Source organism: Lineus longissimus, chromosome 3, assembly GCF_910592395.1.
Source record: "Lineus longissimus chromosome 3, tnLinLong1.2, whole genome shotgun sequence".
Taxonomy (NCBI): Eukaryota; Metazoa; Nemertea; class Pilidiophora; order Heteronemertea; family Lineidae; genus Lineus; species Lineus longissimus.
This window is the reverse complement of record NC_088310.1, coordinates 20,862,341-20,884,045: the sequence shown is the minus strand read 5'-3', so window position 1 is coordinate 20,884,045 and position 21,705 is coordinate 20,862,341. Positions and strand designations below refer to the sequence as shown.

Here is a 21,705-nt window from a genome sequence, read left to right as displayed (position 1 = left end):
GTCACGTGACAACTTTCACCCGCCGGATAAATTTGTTCGAAAATTTCGAAAATTACATGAATAAATTTGTAAATAAAGTCCACGTTCATTGATTATGATTATTGTTATGTAATTCATAGCTACGGTATGTATCTTTAGATCATAATCCTAGAATGCAAGATACATCTAACCCTCTAAAAAACAAGTAATCAATGTATTAGTGAGTGTTGATGTTGATGCGGGTGTGTAACACTAGTCATGCATGCACATAGCGGATAGCCCTGTAACATGTACATGTCATGCATGGGCCTGGACTACAGGGGTTTCCTCAAAACTGATCTACTTTACTTCACAAATTTCAGATGTGATAGGTGATCATGGGACCTAAAAAGAAGTCAAATCCTTGGTACAAGGCACCAAAGTCAAAGAAGAATAAGAAGGTTGAACCAGTATCACCAGTCTCTGATGGCGAATTAGGTATAATTTTCCCCGTCTGTTTCATTCTCTGCCGCTGGCCAGAGCCACTCCTAATCGGAAAACAACCCAAGACTATTGGGCTGTTGTGTAAATTGCCCAACGCTTTTTATCTCGTATCGAAATCAAACGTCCTGACTGTAATGACATGAATTGTACAATGGTACTCGAGTTATCAAAGTCAAACCTCTGTAGGAATGCCTGCTTGGCAAAAGAGACGGTGACTGGTTTGATATATGCTGGATTTAAAAGTGCTCCTTTTTCCACAGCATTTTTGATCAGTTGTCAAATTGTTAACTCTAATTGGAAGTGGACATTGCAAAGTCGGTGTAAAAATGATGAAAATATAATGACTACATGTAAGTTTTGGTGTGCACAAAATTTTTCAGAACAAGACCCTGAGGCATGCCGCTTCTGCCACTTAAATGTTGACAGTGAGAATCTTTATGGGAAGTTCCTGAATAAGGATGGAATCGTCACGCATTACTTTTGTATGGTACGTATTCAGGTGGTGATAATGCAACAGAAGCTAGGTCAAGAGAGGAATGAATAACTTGTCCTTAGATGTCCGTGTAATACTAATAATGCTACATATTGTTTTGACTTGACAGTCTGATTATTTCCTGAAAGGAGATTAGGCAATAGCAACTGAACTGGTTATTCTTGTGCAAAACTGCAAGGCTCATCCACAATGCCATCTTTTCTGTTTTCTAGCTTTTTGCCAGTGGTCTTGGACAGAATGGTTGCACTGAAACAGATGGAATTCTGGGGTTTCTTCCCAAAGATATCAACCGAGAGCTTTCCAGAGGACATCGTTTTGTAAGTTTAGAGTTAAATTAAGAATAGTAGTGCAAGGTTGCTTGTCAGCAGTAGTGCACTGATCTTGTCAAAGGAGTGTGTCACAAGTCAGAATCAATGGCCATCTCCACAATTTCATTGATGTTGTGGTGTGGTCAGGATATACTATTGAACTAAGTTGATTTTCCACAGCTGTCTAAAGGTTGTCTAGAAAGGACAAGTGATGACCTGAATCTACTGGAAACTCTTGAATTTGGAAAACCGTAACGTTCTGAAACAAGTTTTCTATTTTTTTGTATTCTCCTTTTCAATTTCATTTCAGAAATGTATCTATTGTCGGAAAAGAGGTGCTACAATAGGATGTTGTAAAAAAAGTTGCCGTGCTGTCTTCCATTTTAATTGCGGTCAAGAAAATGGTGCTCTCAACCAGTTTTTTGGTAATTTTAGGTAAGTAACTTCAACATTTGTAAGTTAGTTTGGGTGAGACTGAGATCTCTCTTTCATGGTTTTTTCAACATGAAGAACAAATTAACTCTTAGTCCTTAAAAAACATTTCCTGAAAATTAACTGCTGAAAAACATTGTCATTACTCATGTCTCTTCAGTTGTTTTCTCTCACTTTTCAGTTCGTTCTGTGGCGTCCATCGGCTCAAGCAGATTACACCATCAAGTGATCGCTTGGCATTTCACGGGACGGCTGTCACTAACTGTGCAATATGCATGTGTTCAGTTGAAGCCAGGGCCTCCAATGATACCCTTAGGACTCCTTGTTGTAAGAACTCATGGTACCATAGAGAATGCATCCAGGTAAGGTCCTATACTACTTGTAGGCACCTACTCCACATTGTCTAGAAACCCCTCCTGACCAAATTAGAAATACTTCCATAAATGGACTTGTTAGTCTCCGTCAACCTACGCATGTAGGGTTGAAAGGAGACTCTTGGTTTAGCTAGGCAAATTCCCCCAATTTATAACCCCGTTCCAGGTGACTACGGTGTATGCAATGCACTGTGTATATCATTAGTGATTGGAGAACCCAGGTAGATTCGTGTTCGCGAAGTTTAGGGAAAACTGGACATTAAGTAAATCAAATAGTATAATGAGTTGTTTATCGAAACATCAAAGGTGTGCAGTGCGAATTTTCAGAATTATTTAGCGAGCAATAACGACATATTTTAGGGGACGAGACAGCCGTTTGGCGATGGGTCGTGAAAATTTGATCCGCCATTACACAATCTCCAAACGAGACGTATTATGCGACCATATTCCCTGCCAATTTCGATTTCCGCCATTGCACATTCTCCAAACGAGACGTATTTTGCGACCATATTCCCTGCCAATTTCGATAGCTTCCATGTTGGACAGGAAGTGGCCCGTGGTTATGGACTGAAAATGGCCGCAATTGATAAATTCGTACTTAAGAGCAACGATTACAGGAACACACTTGCTTAGAAATAAATTGAAATCTTTTATGATTAATTGTTGTTATAAGTTATTCTTGCTACAAACAAATTTTCGCGGCAACAATAGTGGTCAATACAGGCAGGGCCTTGGAGCGAGGCGACGGCGTTGATAAGACGATCAAGTTCCGGTCAACACTCAACCGCACCTGATACTAGCCTGGTACCACTGGCCACCGTCAGACGACGCTGTTGTGTTTAGACGTCCGTCCCGTCAATACAAAAGTCAAAATAGGTCAAACACAACAGCGTCGTCTGACGGTGGCCAGTGGTACCAGGCTAACCTGATACCAAATTCTCCACAGTCCACACTTACTACAGTTACCACAACATCACCATCGCTGCTATCCCAACACAGCGTTAACACAGCAGCAACATAAACCCAATGCAAACCTTGCCAGCGAAGACAATTCTCATACCAAGGTCTACAAACCAGTAACCCGACTTTTAATCTCCAACTATATATATTATGTATATATCTATTTTCCCAATAAACTTTTAACCAAAACATACTGCCTCCTCCACTTCCTCAACAAAGCACCCCACAGTTGACGGAGACTCCAGAGTCTGCCTGCAGACTCAACTGACAATTCTAGTTTTTTATTTACCATATGTGCTCTCCTATAGAATTCTCGGGAATAGACCTGGATTTGAGGGAACAGTAATGATCTAATGTTTTCCTTAAAATAAAATATAAAAGTAGCATTGAAGTGAATGCACATGCATTGGCATGACTGGCATTTGCATTACAGCCATTTGTAGGATTCACCATGACATGAAAAAAATATGTGGGTATCAAACTATTGCATTTTGTTTTCAGAATCAAGCTCTTTCCGCTGGACTGCACTTCTTCAAGTGCCCATTGTGCAACAACAAGGATAATTTCCAGAAGGAGATGTTGACTTTTGGCATTTACATTCCTGATCAAGATGCTGCTTGGGAACGAGAAGCGAATGCATTTCAGGAATTACTTGACAGACATAGCCGGTGCGATGTCAAAACTTGTCTTTGTCAAAATGGCAGAACGTTCAAAACATCTGGGTATGTAAAAAAGAAATACTTGGCAGAAAAAAAGTTTTGTTTCTTTTGCTTTTTGGAAGCCAGGGATTAAACTCGGGAAAAATTGTTACCTGACTTTTATAATATGCTCTAGATCCTCAATCATTTTCTTATTGGCATTTAAAACTTTTGTTTACTTGATGTTGTAGGGAAAAAAACAGAAAAAAACAATCAATTGTGTAGTTATAATCATAAGTTTCTTTGAGAGAAAAAAAGTTGAATACGCTCTCTATCCTACCTTTACAGGAAGTTCAACATCGCCCTCTGTGACTTGTGTGGTTCTCAGGGAACTCACTTGGCCTGCTCAAACCTGAAAAGTGAGGATAGTGCATGGGCTTGCCCTGACTGCAAGAAAGTACAAGGTAAATATGCCCTGTCTAAATTAAATACCTTCACAATGTTAGAGGGATAAAGGTGCAATAAAGATTTTCAAAACCCATTTGTCTGCAGCTCTGTAAAGGGGCCTTCAATGATTGGATTTAGTAATGGAGGTAGTATGGGGGACCTTAGAAATTTCACTTTCCTTTCTGCAGCCAAAATCTGTGCATGGCAATTGGTCAGAGTGAAAATAAGATTACTAGATGTTAATATCTTGCCTTTCCAGTTAAGGATAAAAAGAAGAAGGTGCCAAGCCCTGGACAAGCAACTGTGAAATCTAAGTCACCACAAAACTTTGCCTCCTATCTCGAAGAAAAGGGACGTAGTTCGTACATACCAACAAAAGCATTCCCTGCGAAGAAGGGACAGAAACGAAAATGCAGTGCAGCCGAAGGGCGGCCATCAGCCAAACGGTGTCGAATCATGGAATGTTCTGTGAGATTGACATCTATCGATAAACAATTAGAAGAACAGGAGATATGTGGTAAAAGGTGCTTGTTATCTCCGGGGCGTACTTCGGTAAAGTTCTTTTCCAAAGAACAAGTGAGAAGCAAGCAATTATCGGAGGATATGAGAAAAAGTAAATTGGACATATCACGATTCCGGAAAAAACTTGAGGCTATCAAGCAACAGAGACTGAAAATGGAGAGTGCGCCTTCTCCCTCTAAAGTAATCACCTCGCCAATAACCGGCAAGACAATTGATTCTGATAATTTGCGTAGAAAGATACGGAGCCTCAATGACCCCTCGATCTCGCCATTTTCAAATGACGGCTTGGAATTTGGCAGTGTCGTGAAGTCATCAAGCCCCAAATCTTTTGGGTCTGAATTTGTTTACCTTTCACCGTTTCCAAGGAAATCATCAATACTCTGTGCAGATACGTCTATGAAATCGTCACCAATTACACCAAAATCACCCATGAGCTTTGGCGATCGCACACCTGGAAATTCTAGCTTTACGTTAGGTGTTTCCCCAAGCTCATCCTCTTCAAGTGATTTTACGCCGAAAGGTTCTGCAAATTTCCGAAAGCAGACGACACCATATACTTCCACTGGATCGCCTGTGTTTATTCCTGCACGTAGTTCCAGTGTCGGTCTGCAGACGCCTCAGTCCTCCTCGAAATCACCTGGTCTCCTAACAGGCAGCAGCAGGTCATCAAAAAGTATCAACAAATTCCAAGTTGTTTCACATGATGATACGTTTTCTACACCCAAGTTTGGATGTCGCACACCCCAAGTAGAAGTTAGCAGTGCTGGCACTCACGTTGTACACAACGATTGTAACAGTGAAGGAATCAACAGAAATGTAAGTTTTCCTCCATAAGTAACAACGATAATGTTTAACTTTAGACACATAAATATCATACCATATCATGACATTGTACGTGTTGTTTTGTGGCTTGTAATTCCGAGCCAAGTCTTTATAACAATTCAACTTTTATCTGACTTCAGGCTGAGAGGAATATTTTTCTAAATGTGTAGTATATTTATAATCTATACTTAATGGGGGGACATGTCTCCCCAGCCCCTCTCTTGAGGGGAAAGAATTTTAAGATAAGCAGTTGCTCAATCACCGGCTGGAGCCTTGCACTTCTTCAGTTGACAATATGCTTATTTCTCTAGCCTGTACATTTCAGGTTGGGAATGTTGGAAACAAGTCATGGTCGACATGCTCGCTTCACTCTGTGTCCAGAGGCCTACATTCCAAGCGGTCCTTGAATCACATCCACTCTGAACCCCGACAGTCAGTAAAGAGACTTGACTTCTTAGAAGAAATTGAAAAGTATGGCAAAGACCTGAAGTCAACGATCCAATCACCAGGGTCACAATCTGATCAAAATCTCACCAATGCAGCCAATTCGTTCCGATTGTACCCCTCCCAGGTCCCACTCTCCAAACCCGAGTTTGATAGACTGTGGAGTTCCTCTTCATCTGGCTCTGAGACTGAATCTCCTTGTCAGAAACAATCATCAAAAATGTATCCAAGAGGGAAGTGGTATTACCTTCCTAAAGGAGTTGACAAAGTGGCCAAGCATTCATTCATGCGGTTGCAGCAATCGGGATTACGATCATCTTCTGTCATCAAACCGAATGTAGCAGTTGGCCTCAGACGACGGGATTCGAAATCCACCCGCTACCGCTCAGCACCGACATCACCAGGTAAGCAGAACCCACTTCCTAGTACATCGAGCATCTCCTCTGACTCCGATTCTGACTATGTGCCGATGTCAGGGCCGTCTCATTCACCATCAGCCAACTTGTCAGATGCAATCACAGCTGGTCAAGTACCAGGATCACCTGCCACGTCTCCACTGGACAATCGTGTTAAAGACCAAGGTAGTCTGACAGATCAGCCAGAATATATCCCTTTGGAAACTTTTGCAGGATGCAGTTCATGGAGTCAAGGGTCACCAAAAAAACATTCTCCTGTTACTTCGGCAACACTGAATCAGAGTCCATACCGAAGGAAGCTCAAGAACAAAGCAAGGAAGTCTATGAAGAGTTTATCATTTTCTTTTGCAAGTCAAAGTCCTGAACTTTCTTGCCAACCATTTGAGACTTCCCCACATCTGTCTGCCCTGTCTTCTGCCCTGGTGTTGAGCGATACTGATGATGAGGGACCTGAGTCTGCAGTGTTGTCTCCTACAGCAAATGTGCCAAGAGAAGCATCCGAACCCATCCCAACAACTGCAGAACCAGAGGTCATCCCTACCACCAGTTACAAAACAACTTCTCCCACTGTAACACACAGATCTTGGTCTCCAGCCTTGGAAGTAATACCTGCAATTGTTTCTACTGTGTCACGAAGAGTGTCATCTCCAAACTTGGAAGTTCCCCCTGCCTCCAGTGCACCCATTGTTGCCCAATCTCAACCACCTTCTCAAAGTACATGTGAAAAATTGTGCCCAGTTGACATTTTTGAAGCACCTTCTCAATCAACATTTAAAAAAGCTCAGATGACATCTAAGCCTAACGAAAGTGACCCTATCCTCCCATTAGTGGTACCGACTCATCCGCCCGTAGTAGTCATTGATGACGACGATGATGATCTACATGTAAAGGGAAAATCAAGTGTAGTGGAGCCAAGTTGTCAGCAAGTTGTGATCATCTATTCTGATGATGATGATCTTGTTGACCTAACTGCAGAAGATGATGACGACTCGGTCTGCATAATAGAGAGTAGTTTCAATCAAGCCAACCAAAATGTGGTATCGGTGCCTGGTCATCTCCAGAAGAACATGACCTTGTTCCGGGGGCCGGCAAACAAGGTGCTCATCCCGGTTGCCGCAGCAGGGCTGTCCCAGCCAGCTCGTGCCAGTATCGGACTCGTTAGGTATGTCCAATCAAAAACCTGCTTGTGGACATAATCTTGTGGATATGTAATGTTGTCTTCTCCTTGACTATATTTCCTTTTCCTGTTGTTTTGTAAACGTTTTCTTCAGCATAGGTGTTGCAAAACATCCCAACGTAATTGCAACCTCTATCCCAGATCTTGGTTAGTGATTTAGTGATCAGTTGCCTGAGTACATCTCGTGTTAAGTCTGTCTCAAAGGGCATTGCGACACCTATGTTATTGACATTCACTGGACTTGCATCTGAAGCATAGTTCAAGGTCCGGTCTAGGTAACAATTTACTTGTTGTTGAATTTTAGTTGTACATCTCCTGAGTTAGTTTTAAAACATTATCTAAAAACTTAACAGAACATCCTTTCCCTATTCCTAACAGTTGTTGTAAGTCCCGTGAATGTTAAGAATGGAACTTGTTTTTTGCTCTTTCTATGCTGTTGACCAAAATTCTGACAAATTGGGTAGGTTTCTGAGTGCCCACAAGCTCCGCTTCAAATTACTCTCGCCTCAAGGCTTACTTGGTTGTTGTTGAGGTTGCTGTTATTATTGAGTCGAGCTCAACCAATCCATGTCCCCCCCCCCATCAGTCTATTCTCCTTGTAAAGTGTGGTGTACTTTGAACAGCCACCATTATCTTCTGAAAATTGTATGAAGTTGTGCATCCTTTGTCTTGACATGTTTGAAGTAGTGACATAGCTTGTGGGTGTTCGTGCAAATGCTGCTGAAATCGATTCTTCCTGACACATTGTACCTCAGCTTCCTACTTTTTAATTCACTCCCACTCCCAGTTAGCATCTGACCAAATTTACATCCCAAAAGTTTCAGTTCAAGTGCACATGGCACATGTTCTGTTTAACAATTTACTGCATGTTGGTGTTGAGCAGTACTGTAGATTGGGCAATGTTTGCAACCATTGTTTTTTACTCTTATGCATTTACCGGTACCTATAAATTTTGGCAGCAGGCGGGGAACTATGAATGAAGTCTACTGCCAACTGAAAATGAGGACATTTTCATCTTTGCAAACATTTAACGGTTTACGGTACATTACATACTATGTATCTAACATAGTCTCAAAACTGGCGAAGTAAGCACTTATTTATTTCTGATAGTGCATTACTGAGTTACTGAGCAGCGTTTCCTCCAGAAGTCGTGGTAGACACAAAATATATTGTCAAGTGTTATGATTGAATGGCATTACCATCAACCAATAGGGGAGCGGAGGACCTATTCCTGAAAATTTTGACAAACATTGATTCTACTGGTTCCTATAAGTGGTATTTCGATGAAATTTGCCACAGGGTGTACTTCTCCCTACTTCGTGATACCCTTCTGATGGAAACAATGCACAGTTCATAGATATATTTTACAATCTTTTCTTGTCTTGCTGTTGTTGTTAGCATGAATTAGGTGTACTTGGAGACCAGCAAGGTAAAGTGGTATAACTGATAAGCCCCAGTACAATCATTGCCCACAGCAGGGCTTTCGAATTTCTCCTCCACTTGATCTGTTGCTAAAAGTCTTTGATGTGTAGAGATTATGCACCACTGTTAAGCCTAACTGACTGTAGGGATAGATTGTAAATAATTTTTGGATCTAATAAGGACGATTCAGGGAACTGATTCACAACCGTCCAGGTCAACTCCAGGGTTGGTGAAAAAAACTGCACCAATCACTCTCCAGTCTCTACGTTTCTCAGTCATCCACAGTCGTCTGCCCAGCGAAATGTTCATAAGTTATGCCCTGGAGGATCGTGATAAATAATAAAAAAATAATAAATAAATCTATTCCCTCTAATAATCTATTTTCAGTTTATGGTATTCTCCTTGATCGTCCTGATCATTGTGCTTAAAGGTTCTCCCATTTTGTTTCAGCATTGAGCCGATAGTAATCGCGGATGATGACGATGATGATGGAACAACCAAAGATGATCCGGTGAGTATCATTGCAAGTAAAACTAAAGACTTTAGCCTGGAATCTTCTGTGTAAATTCTTAGCTTACACATATCTGACATAGTTAGAGTTACTTGTCTCTTTCAATGTTATCTTCCTTTTGCCTTTTAGTCACCTCTTGCAAACCAGACGTCAGATATCCAAGGAAGGCCGGTGGGGCGCATTAATCCTTTCCAGCTAGAAAGTCACTGATGTTGGTGCAGTATTGCTTTGTGCAATATGGCAGAGCCTGGCTTAGAGATGACCCTAAACATGCTAAAAGGAAATTAATCAATTTTGGGATCAGTGAAAACAATGCTAACTATTTTTCGGTGCTTTGAAGAAAAGTTAGTTACTCTCAGGTTTGAGGTGAATTATCTTACACGCCTCAATATAAAATGCAACTTTGGTAAAGGACTTGTAGTGATGTAATTGTAGCATCCATTTTGGACGGCGATCTTTGTCCTTGATACTGTCTGATCGTGATGAAAATGTGTTGATGTTATAGGTTTGTTGTGCTTGCAACCTTGTCCTTGGAAACCAGTGATGCTATTACTAGCATTTAGTCAGAAATATACAGTATGAAAACAGTTGGTTGAAGACAACAGATGGTATTATGTTCTGTGATGTTTAAATGCAGGAAAAACTGTACAGCGAAATGTTAATAACATAAATGAAGAAGTTAATTTCTGTTGGCGGTGATTGTTTTTGTAGTTTTAGCGAAGTGTACATCCATAATATACATTGACGCTCCTTTCACACTGGTATCTTCTGGGGCGATATACGTATTTTAACTTCTTAATCTGATTTATTTAATCAATTTTAGGTAAATATAAATGAATGACGTGTATTCATGAACAAAAATTACTTGGATAGAGATGCTTGCTGAATCGTTACTTGTATATGACTTGGCCTATATTTCACATACATTGCAGCAATTTTGTACAGATGTTACGTTGACATTTTGGTGATCCTGGTCATATGTTTGCCATCCAGTATGGGCTCGGTAGTTTAACCATTCACTCTCCTTGATGATAAAGTGCCTTCTGTTATTTTGTGGGAGAGTCTTCTGTCCATCTGATTCCAGGATTCTTTTCATTCCCAGATTTACCATCAGGAAACAAAAATAGTTCAATATGCATATGTACTGAAACAGGCATTGTTTAAAATTGATGGGAACATTTTGTGTAATAACGCAATCTGTATATATTTTATGTGTGTTAACAATCATGGAGCCTTTGTATGTTTTATACTTGTACTGTTTTATTACACTGTGCAAGAACAATAAACCATTGTATTTGAAATTAGAGACTTTTCCCCTCTGCTCTGTTCAATCGAGATCACATTGGAGGAAATCATGCCAGTGGATTCAATACTATGATAGTGGAAGTTCCCCCAACTTTTTGGTTCTACCGATGCTCACTGTATTCTGGGTTGCCTCTACAGCAGTCTTTCTTTGGGTCGTCATGGAGTGTAGGGTGATATCATTGTTCACAGAGGTTGCTGATCATTATCCTGTGGTTTTCCCAACCATTTGCAACTCTGTTGTGAAAAAAACTCAATCGGAAGTCTTGGGTCTCTTTCCACTTCGATGGAAGTCTTGGGTCTCTTCCCACTCCCAACCAGTGCGTGATGGTCGCAAACCCCTTTAAATGAAAAGAAGCCATCTGGCATCCAAGGATAAAAGTTCTTTACATCAGTACTACCTGCAACTTTTATAACATTCTTGACGCATAACTTTGGACTCTGGCAGTTTCTTCTGCCATTTTAATTTGACGTAAGTCACACACGTACATGTGGACACTAAGTTGGAAATTAGCATGTTGAAGACGTGACTGAGAGTGTAACAAGTCAAATATACGCAAGTGAGGCCAGTTTTTGATTTGTTAACCGCTGTTGCCCACCGCTGCATTCTCACTCGGTTATTCAAACAGTCTTTTAACAAGATCACCTGGGGGGGGGGGGGGGGTTAGAAGACACTTCTTTTTGGTCATTTGGGGGATCTCCAGGAGACAACCTGGGGGTTAACTATCCAACTTCCAGTCATTTGGGGGAGTCATCCACACAAGGCAGTTGGGGGGGGGGGGGTACTTTCTTATCAGTTGTCATTTTGAATGGGGGGGGCCTTCACAACACAACCTTGGGGTTTTCTTTCTTTTTTACTCTTAGTATTTAAAATGGGGGTCTTCACAAGGCAACCTTGGGGTGTACCGTACTTTCTTCTTCTTGATCTTTTAGGGGGGCTTCAAGAGAAAACCTGGGGTATGAGTGGTCTCATGAGACAATCCTGGCGTTAACTTTCTCACTCTCAGTCTGGGGGGTCTTCACAAGACAACCTGGGGGTGTACTTTCTTATTCTCAGCAAAAACAGACAAGCTGGGCTCCCTTCTGGATTTCAGACTTCATGGATGTTGTGGTCATGGAAGTCATCCTCCCATAGCAGGCTTTTGGATTGTTTCTAAAACACTCACACAAAGCCCTGCTGAAAATGGTCCTGGCACATTGATCAAGCCAATTTCCGGAACGATTCAATAGCATGCTGTGGGAAGTTAAAGAAAGGGGGCCAGCCATCCAGTAACTGGTCCAACATTCTTCATGTGGCCGACCAGATATTTGAAATAAACTCATTGAGACCCTTGTCCAGGCATTTTGCATGGGCATATGAAGTACTGTACATATACCATACATGTAACACTGGAATACCGCACCAAAATGGCTTTGGGCTCAATCCGCAACTGCATAGTGTGATAAATAGCACATCCGATAGCATGCGTCTTAAGATAACTACAAAGCGATATAAGATGTACTTAATTTATTTCAGGCAAAGAATACTCTATCTACATGATAAACTTCAGGACGGATTCATTGTACAAAGGTCTTCCAGACCGAAATTTTACATCTGTCCACAAAAAGAAGGCCATTGTGACGGACCACATCACAAGTTTTGTTTCCATGCCTCAAGATATTTCCTTAATAGATCAATCTTGGGCATGACGCTATCATGCTTTAGTCTGCACAGCAGTTGTGTGACCACAGTCATCATGTCACCATAAAATGTTAAGGGATTTAGTCAAGAGGAAAGTTCCACAACATCAAGTCTGCCATTTATCACTACAAACAGTGTATGGTGCAGGCTTTTTTGATTAAAACAAGTCGTTTTAGTAACCATCTGCAGACATTGCAGCTGTTTCCTTGGCACGTCTTTCACACAGTCGACGATATCTTTCTAACTCCTGAAAAAAATTAAGTGAAAGAGTACAAATTTCATTGAATGACCCCGAATGCTAACTACAAATTATTCAGGTGGAACATGTTGCCAGATTCGGCTCAAGAATGACTCAGTCTGTAACTTGTGGGAGCATCTGCTAGGAAGAAGCCAGGTCAGGAATTGTTATGTGCTGCACTACACATGTTGTCATCAGGCAAAACTATGGAGTATGACGTCGAGAACTTATCAAGCTTAAATCAAATAGTTCTCACCTCATCTTTCTGAGACCGCAGGTTGTCAATAACCGCTTCTGTATACTGGGGATCTTTCGCTGGATCATCAACAACAGACTGGTCATTCAAATTCTGAAAATAAAAAGGAACAGCTGATGTATGCTGGATCACCTTCTTCAACGTTAGCTCTGCACTTGTAGGTGTTATTCTCCAGGGAGTATTTCTTCTCCAGAGCAGGTTAAGGGGTTTTTACATGCCACCTGGGGGGGCCAATGACTTCATCTTTGGCCAGAGGTAGCATCAATTGCAAGCTACTCATGTTTCTCACTTATAGTAATAGTATAGCAAGATCAAAGTTCGACCATCAGTGCCTGTCATACGATTTGTTGGGGAATTAGATCTTACTTCTTGTGGGAAGAAGGTAATGAAAGCGTGCTTCCAGAGGTCCAAAGGTGTTCTTGCGTTCAGTCTTCCAAGATCTCCTTCAGCAATTGGTGGAGAGCCTAAAGCGATGAGAAAATCCAATGTCATATTTTTAAGAGCATTATTTTAAGTTGACGACAGGATTCATCATCCTGAGAACCAGCATTTATTCAGTTTTATAATATTGTCAGAAAGGAATTGGGTAACCATATGCAATGAAACCATTCGAGGCTACATCTTACACATGCAGCCAGTTCACTCATATCTCCATCTATATATTCACATGTAATGGCCTGGAGTCCCATTGAAATGCCTCAATCCATCTTGTCAGATTGTCTCCCATTCTTCCACTGTCACCTATCAGACCCATCTCTCACTCCAGTAAGACCTTGAAAACCACCTGTTCTCATCCTGTTTGCATTGGAGCTATTCTCAAGGGTGAATTCCTTATAAATTGGTTGCCAATACTGAACTGATAATGATGAAATAACACCTACCAATCTGAGACAAGCAATCAGCCCCAGCCACAACAGAAATAGGTTTGTTGTGCTCCGTCTGCAGTGTTTTACTAGGTGCCGTTCCAAAGACAAGATTGCTGATAATGACCCGAGATTTGTTCATGAGATTCTCCTGCTTTGTACTGAAGAACTGCAGCGTGGCTCCATAAGTATGGGCAACAAATCGTAATGTCTTACACACAACTTTCCGCTTTTCTGGGTCAAAATCTTGGAAGATATCATATTTTCCTCCAATCATCACGAGTGGAATAGGGAAAGGATCAATCATGTCTTTGTCCTGCAAAAATACATAAGCTTAACCTCTGGCTTAATGTGGGGTATCATTGTTCTGACATAGTTGACCAACTCACTGGTTGATATGTCGTTACCATAGTGGACCAACTGACTGGATGATATGTCATTACTAGTATGTTCTAATGTAACACTAGAAAGTTCAATCTGTTCACTGAAATCTAGGTACCTGGTGGTCTTGTCCGACTCTCTCTATGGCTCTTTGTTTCAGTGTGTCCCTGAGCTTGCTATTTCGCCCTATCACCTCATTTAGTCTAGACTTGGCAGTGTGCAGCATTGTTTCTAATGTTACCCACAGTTCATTAGGAAGGGAGAGATCAAGAACAAGGATCAGGGATGTGTGCCTGGAAGATGAAGGACATAACTTATTGGATTGTCTGACACCTCCCAAATCCTTTGATTGATATAGTTCTGAGCAGAGCAGTTCACTTAGAACCAAATATAGACTGCAATCAGATCTTTGGTAAGTTTGAACTTCATTGCAAACACCCAACTGAATAAGCAATATTCTGTAAATGTTAATAAATCCTATAGTTTTAGTGTTGAGACAATAGTAGAAATCAATATCTTTCTTATGGTTTTATGACTTATTTTTGACTTACAGTATTGAATCTTCATTGATAGGTATGTCAATTAGCTTAGAAAGCCAGGTCCCACCGCCAAGTTCCCAGATATGCCCTACATCTTTGGCCTGAAATTTGCAATGACACAGATATTATTTGGAATTTTATAACAATCACAATGTACGAAGGACCCACAATCAAAAACGAGAAGGCACATAACAACATCGCTGGATTTGAAAAATTTAAGGTCAATCAATACTTACAATGTTGTGACCCTTGGCTCGTCTACCAAATGTATACTCCAGTGCAGTGGTGGGCTTAGGGGCTTCATCCCTATTGCAATAATAAAACATACAGGAGGCTACTTTAAGTCAGCATGAAACCTCAATCATCACTGGAAGCAGTTAAAAGATTTTGTTCCAAATTTCACACCATAGTACCATTACAAGACATGTAAGACTGGAACAAATGTATCAAAACTTATCATTGATTTTTTCTATTTCATTTTCATATAACAGACTTGATAAAATTTGTAGGTGTAAACTGAGGATTAATTATCAGATGGTTGAAATATTAAATCCTTCTTGCACAACTTACTAAAGAGAACATGAAAATTCTTTGACATACCTATCTAAGAACCTTAGGATTATTGAAGTTTTCCCCTGAAATAACAAAGCAAACCATTTTACATCACATTATGTCAACATAGGCTGCTAATTCAGGGCTGGATCTGGGAATCTTAGTATTATCACTTGTCGTGGTGCATGTATATGATAAATCCTTCCACTCTACCGGAGAATCTTGCTGAGAATCTCACTTGGATTGGTAGTGCTTCTGCAAGTAGTCTTTTACTCGTACGCCTAAACTAAAAAGAGTGGATTCATAACTTAGATTTAAGAATCGACTCTTGAATGTGTACGGTACTTACAGAATTTTTGCTTCCAACAAATAGAACAGATGATTCCTCTCCGGCCTTGCCTTCTTCAACCTCTGCTGCTTTGGCTTGGTTTGAAGCTAAGTCCCAGACTGACTCTCTGAAATTAGGTACAGAAGCCATGCTAGAGACAAGCGACATGCTTACTCTTGCTGTGGGCTGGTGATATGATGCATGCTAATTGCTATTTTTAAATCAACATTTAATACGGTATGTATTGGCACAAAACCAAACCAGTACTGGTCTCCCAACATCTACTGAGATGCACTTCGAATATTCCAAGTGTAGTAATACATAGTCTCATCCATCAATGAGAGGTCATACTTCGGAATCCCATATTTTTGTTGTTGCATTTTTTTGTTGCACCCTGTGTGAAATTTACTGAAATGTCAAAATGTCAGTGTCAACATCCCACTTTGATCACCCCAGAGTGATTTGCCAATCTTACCCTCTCGACATCGTTGATGTAGAATGAATCACACATATGATAGAAAATGTTCGGCGTTAGTTTAAGTAACAATTATTGCTCCTAACTTGAGAAAAGTGACTTTATCGTGATGTAGCAGACCGAATATCAAAACTTCATTGGAATTTTCTTGTCGGACTAAGGAACATTCTGCATTGTGATTGGTTGGTATTCACCAAATAATTATTTTTTAAATTTTAATCAACTAGATTTCTTTAATATTATTGATTAATTAACAATGTATCGTTATTCAAAAAATAGCTAATACAAAGTTATGTTTTCAAACATCCGAATAGTTTTTTCTTGGCCAAAATCACTACCACGGAGTAACGCATAAGCATCAAAAATGGCTGCCACGAACCAATATTTGATGGATGAGGGCTTCACAATTTATCAAAAAGCAAAGCATCTCACTGATGTTGAAAGTAAAAATGATCCTGAAAATGAACCTTACAAGTCCCTGTACGAGGCAAGACAGTCGTGGGCTGAACTGAAAGCTAAACTGGAGCAGTATCTTAATGAAGGTGGTGATGAAAACAGTGTTCGGGCAACTGGCCTCCGATTGGCCGCAGTGCATTTCTATATTGGTATGAACTATGCAGACACTGATGAAACTGGTTCCGGGGAAGAGCATTTAAATAAATGTGTGTCAATGCTAGAGTCGAGAGGAACTGAGGAAGACAGTTGCAATGTTCTCCAGAATGCACTAAATCAGCTTGGAATTCTTTGGACCGGTCGACGACAACCAGAGAAGTCACTCGAGTATCTGCAACAAGCAGAAAATTTGTATCTGAAATTCAAGCATGAAGTCGGAGGTGCTCCTACCTCGATTGATGAACTTTTTGATGCAGAGGCAGAAAAGGAATCGAAAGAAGTAATTGAACAAAAGCGGAATGACATTTTTGAAGAAACATACACAAAGACTTTGTACTATCTTGCTCAGGTTTATGGACGATTAGAGGAAAATAAAAAGGCTGCTTTGTACTGTCAAAATACCCTGAAACGCCAACTCGAAACAAAGAAATATAATCCTTATGATTGGGCCTTGAATGCTGCTACTCTTGCACAATACTACATTGTAAATGAAGATTTTCGCACAGCTCGTCACTGTTTGGCGAGTGCTTCTCTGATATTCAATGAAGTACCTGGAGCTGAAGTTGAGGATTTTGGACCTCCACCTGAAACTGGTGGTCAAGCTGATATCGATGCTTATGAGAAGATACCAAGAGCAAAATCCGACTTGAAACGATGCTGGGCCAAATATGGTTTGGCTCTAATGGAGTATTCTAGGGACAAAATGATGGTTGAAATTGAGGAGAGCCAGGAGAAGTTTGATGATGCTGATCACAATAGAGATGTCAAGGAGGTTGCTGCATCTGAATCTAATGCCGATGGCGTTGCTGGGGATGGTGATGGTGAATCAGCGTCAGGAGGTGCACCAGAGGCATTAGATGATGAGAAAAAAGTTGATGAGTCTGCGGCTTGTTTTGACCTTGAACTAACTGCTGCTGAAGGAGTGATTACATTTGAGATGGCTCAAAATTTCAGTGAAGCCAGGGAACTGTTTCTCTGTGTGCAGAGGTGGTTGAATAAAGCCAAAGAATTTTATGCCTTAGATGGACACTGTACTGACTACGTTGAACTTGTTCAAGATTATAGTAGGGCTTTTAAGATTTTGGCATTCTTTGAACCAGATTTTGAAAGGCAGTGCAAAATGCACAGAAGGAGAATCACCATGCTCACTGAAACTTTGAATCAGCTCAGTCAGCAACATTACCTTCTGATCTGCAGGCAACTGATATTTGAAATTGCTGAAACATATAGCGCCCTTGTTGATAGTAAACTTGCCATGATTGAGATGCATGATCAACCTCCAACAATGACTGCTGTAAGAAAGATCAATGCCCTTGTGCAAGAAACCATAGATTACTTCAACAGATACATAAATACGTTGAGACCAACTCCAGACAAACCACTCCCCGATGAATTCTCTGATAATGATGTCCGACCAGCTCTTATTGCCAAATTCTGCATGGGTCGATTGTATTCAAAGTTCATTGAATATGTACCTCAGAAGAGGCTTGCTAACATGAATATGAGCATCGAACATTATAAATTTTTGGTAGATTACTGCAAGCTCCACCCACAAGCAGTGGAAGTTGTGGAAACCGAGTTGGATGTGTGTCGAGAAATGGTGCAGTTGTTGCCTCTGAAAATGGAAAGATATAGAGAACAGGCTAGCCTACTGTGATGGGCATGATTTCCTTCATGTAGTAGCAATTTGTCAAAAACTCTGATATAACGAGATACAATGTATTGACAAATGACAGAACAAACATGTATAATAAGCTGAATCCTGCTTCATGTGTAACATTGGACGTGTTGACATCTCAATGAAACTGTATACCGCTGAGCTAGCTCTCATGCTTTCTGCCTGTGAGTGTGAATGAATTTCGTTTAGTGTTCTGTAAACTGTTCATTTCCTGTGCAGAATATTTTGTGTTGAACTACAATTTGTTCATAAAAAAATAATGTAGATGCTGACTTCATATCCAGGCTACAAACATGTATACACTGGGTCTGGATGGAGTCTGTAGTACGGTTTATGCTAAATAAGATTTTTATTCATAGAAATTGTTTTAAATTCTACAGAATTGTACAAGGCTAAAATAGTTTGTTTTGTGTTTCTCACTCGCCATCGTATATGCACTGAAGAGCCTGTCTATTAAGGACATCCTCGGGACTGCCAAATGCTGCCTCTGTTGTAAAGGTGTCCTGACTGCAGAGATGAAATGGAACAGAAACAACCAATATTTAACCAAATGCAGTGTCTCTAATAGCACTGGGATCTAGAAAGCAAGGACTTAAGACCCAACTAGAAACCTAAGACCCTTAATACTAGAAACATAAGACCTTTCTAGAAACCTAAGACCCTTGATACTAGAAACATAAGACCCAACAAGGTTTCTAGCCTGAATTATGACGCAGTGCACTTCCATACTTAGGAAAATTGTGTCTCAATTTCCCCATGGTAAATCCACAATTCACCATGGTAAACTGACAGCACTTCACCATGGAGAATTGGGAGGGTGAAATATTTTTTGGCATGGTGATGGCTAGGCCTAACTGTAAACTCGTTGCACCCGTCTTCGGTGATGCTGATATACGCTGTTGAACCCTTCTAGACCATCATTTTAAAACCTTTAGCCCGAGGGTGTTGTCACACCACAAAATAATCGAGACAGCTCCTGACTGGTTTTATAGTATTCAGTAACTGGATCTCTAGCCCATTATATAGCCTCGATCCGCTACGCTGTATACCTTTTTGGGACGAAGTATTAATCTATTGGATCTTTGGGACATGACGTCTTTATTTCCCTGGTGACGAAGTCACACCGGTCGACCAATCACGAAAATTCCGCGATTCCGTCTGAGTGGTTTTCAATATACTCCGCCTTGCGATGACCAGGAGCGAAAAATAACAGAATGACATTTTTATTGTTTTCTTTTGTTATTATGATGATATCAAATTACAAAACATTGAATTTGGCAGTTCATCTTTAACAACCGATAACCTCCTTATGCCCTAACGATAATGAACGACAGCTAACAACCATTCTGACAGGGAACACAGAAACGGCCCGCGATGTAGAAGTAGAAAATGTCCCCCTGGAAATGATTGTCCAACCCGACTATATTCAGACGGATTATGGTACATAGTTCCATAGAGGCCATGACCATCAATGGCAGAGATTAAAGCGCATAATAGAATCCTTTGTTCCCTGGACATTCTATCCTAGGACATTTCGAACTTCTACTCCGGTTCTGAGCTTCAAAATATCTGGTAGATTCAGGTGAGCTATAGAGTCTACAGAAACGCTACCTCCTTGTTTTGTCTTTTTTGTGTTCTTTGTTGGCAACGGGAAATCAAAGAGAGTCTTACTGAGATCTTTCGGATTTCGAACGGCCCTGGCGTCACCTGTGTGGATCAAGTCTGCTTCATCAAAAGCTACGTCTGGTGTTTTATGGATGGCTACCATTTGGTTGTCTTCAGCTGCTGTTCCGCACTTTTGTCGTGTGGTGACATGCAAGGACGGGCTTTTAAAGTAGTCAGCTTTAGAACCTCTCAGCCTGAGGACCTGACTCGGAGGGACAGGCTGAAGGTTACTCAAGCGTTGACATGGTTGGGCTTCATTTGCAGGAGATGGAATTTCGTCACAGTAACTAATGGATCGTGTTCTCAGAGAATGTCTGTAGGTGGTGTTTTCTTTGGCTGCTGGTCTTCCCATTGGAATAGACAGACTCTTTTGTCGTCTGCTCGGCATGACGTCTGGTGTCCGTCTCCGCTCATTAATATGACCATTCACTGCGTGATTTTCCCAACGTCCTGGTGGTCCGGTAGTCCGCGCCAGGCTGAAACTTTTTCGTGTGTTTTCTTTATTCATTTCTTCAATCTGGTAGGCCGTGCGTTCACCAAAACGCTTGCACAACTCGAGTATGCTCACTTCTTGTACAACACTGCTGTTTCTTCGTCCATTTCTCAAACTCCGTTTTGCCATTATTTGTTGTGTTTAAAATTCTGCAAGAAGAACGAGAAATATGGTCAGATGAGAATGATTATTCGTAGTACGCTCCATGAACAAATTTGGAACAATGTGCAGTACCGTATTTGGGGGCAGTGGTTCCTGAAACATCTTTTTTGTTAACTCCAAGAAAAAAAAAGGTTCCACAACTTTGATATTCAGGGGCGGGTCATGCCAATTTACGGGCGTTTTGCGTCAATCCTTTTGAGGAGGAGCCTGCATGGCAAGGCCTTCGCCGATAAATCGCACCGGCCGGCGACAAATCAGCATAAGGGATGGCGATCTGGAAACACATAAAGACAACTTTAAAAACGTCCCAACGGTTTGGAAATGTAGAGAGAAGTTACCTGAGCTTCTCGTCTATCTTATGAATCGAAGAAATGCGGGTATCAGTTGGACCTTTCTTTCACCAGGACGAACAAACGTAGGCCTACGTTGCAGCTGCTCAGCGTTCGTTTCGCAGACGTTCCGTCTATCTGATGTCGGTGTTGAATTGTGCTAATGTGACAATCTTATTGCCACCCCAGGTATTTAAATGCGACCAGTGGGCGCGTGTGTGACTCATTATTGCCATGGGAGAGCTAGTTCAAACTCGATGAGGATCAATACGAGACCCACACTCCTCAGTGCCGGGGGGCTATCGCCAGTGTGTCGTCCACACCTTCCCGGCCCGTGACATAACTAAAGTAACAAAAAATGCACTTAGAGGTGTTTGAGAATTTCAAAAACCATTCGGCGTTTTCATTTCGGCGAAAAACCTCTACGGGGTGCAAATTTGTGTTGGCCAAAAACCCACCTTTCGAAAGCACTGCGATATATATCACAGACCCCTGTGATTAACACAGGCTTTTATCTGTTCGTCGGAAAAGATCAAATCTGCCCCACGAGATATTACTGGCCTGAATGCCCTCTTGTTTTTGTTTCATCTTTGGGCAGGACCAGTGAAATTCACGGGGTACAACCCACCACGTGGCAAATTTTTTAATTTCCCGCCATCACATGACTGGTGAAACCCAGGCAACGGCCTTGGTCATGTGCCCTATTCCAACCAATCCTGAATG

The 21,705-nt window shown here is 41.1% G+C and overlaps 3 protein-coding genes across 6 annotated transcripts; 2 read left to right on the top strand and 1 right to left on the bottom strand.

Moving 5' to 3' along the window:
* Nucleotides 1-7: 7 nt before the first annotated feature.
* Nucleotides 8-10,706, top strand: LOC135484197 (mucin-2-like). Of its 4 annotated transcripts, XM_064765426.1 has the most exons (13): nucleotides 8-124; nucleotides 342-456; nucleotides 843-949; nucleotides 1,168-1,272; nucleotides 1,574-1,698; nucleotides 1,877-2,057; nucleotides 3,531-3,751; nucleotides 4,016-4,131; nucleotides 4,374-5,452; nucleotides 5,784-6,306; nucleotides 6,532-7,480; nucleotides 9,368-9,428; nucleotides 9,558-10,706. In XM_064765426.1, the coding sequence occupies exons 2-13, from the start codon at nucleotides 357-359 to the stop codon at nucleotides 9,636-9,638; spliced, it is 3,648 nt and encodes a 1,215-aa protein (XP_064621496.1). In that variant the 5' UTR covers nucleotides 8-124; nucleotides 342-356; the 3' UTR covers nucleotides 9,639-10,706. The 4 variants fall into 4 exon arrangements, with proteins under 4 accessions (XP_064621496.1, XP_064621497.1, XP_064621494.1 ...); XM_064765427.1 differs by lacking the exon at nucleotides 6,532-7,480; XM_064765424.1 differs by having other exon boundaries at nucleotides 5,784-7,480.
* Nucleotides 10,707-12,239: 1,533 nt separating this feature from the next.
* Nucleotides 12,240-16,186, bottom strand: LOC135485072 (cytoplasmic dynein 2 light intermediate chain 1-like). The gene is made up of 10 exons (XM_064766802.1): nucleotides 16,044-16,186; nucleotides 15,590-15,695; nucleotides 15,289-15,323; nucleotides 14,925-14,994; nucleotides 14,701-14,789; nucleotides 14,268-14,442; nucleotides 13,787-14,084; nucleotides 13,272-13,369; nucleotides 12,906-12,998; nucleotides 12,240-12,658 (listed from the first exon to the last, which is right to left on the bottom strand). Exons 1-10 carry the CDS (start codon nucleotides 16,052-16,054, stop codon nucleotides 12,584-12,586), a joined length of 1,050 nt encoding a protein of 349 aa, XP_064622872.1. The 5' UTR covers nucleotides 16,055-16,186; the 3' UTR covers nucleotides 12,240-12,583.
* Nucleotides 16,187-16,406: 220 nt separating this feature from the next.
* On the top strand, nucleotides 16,407-18,719 carry LOC135485071 (KIF-binding protein-like). The gene has a single exon (XM_064766800.1). It carries the CDS (start codon nucleotides 16,408-16,410, stop codon nucleotides 18,310-18,312), a length of 1,905 nt encoding a protein of 634 aa, XP_064622870.1. The 5' UTR covers nucleotide 16,407; the 3' UTR covers nucleotides 18,313-18,719.
* Nucleotides 18,720-21,705: the final 2,986 nt, after the last annotated feature.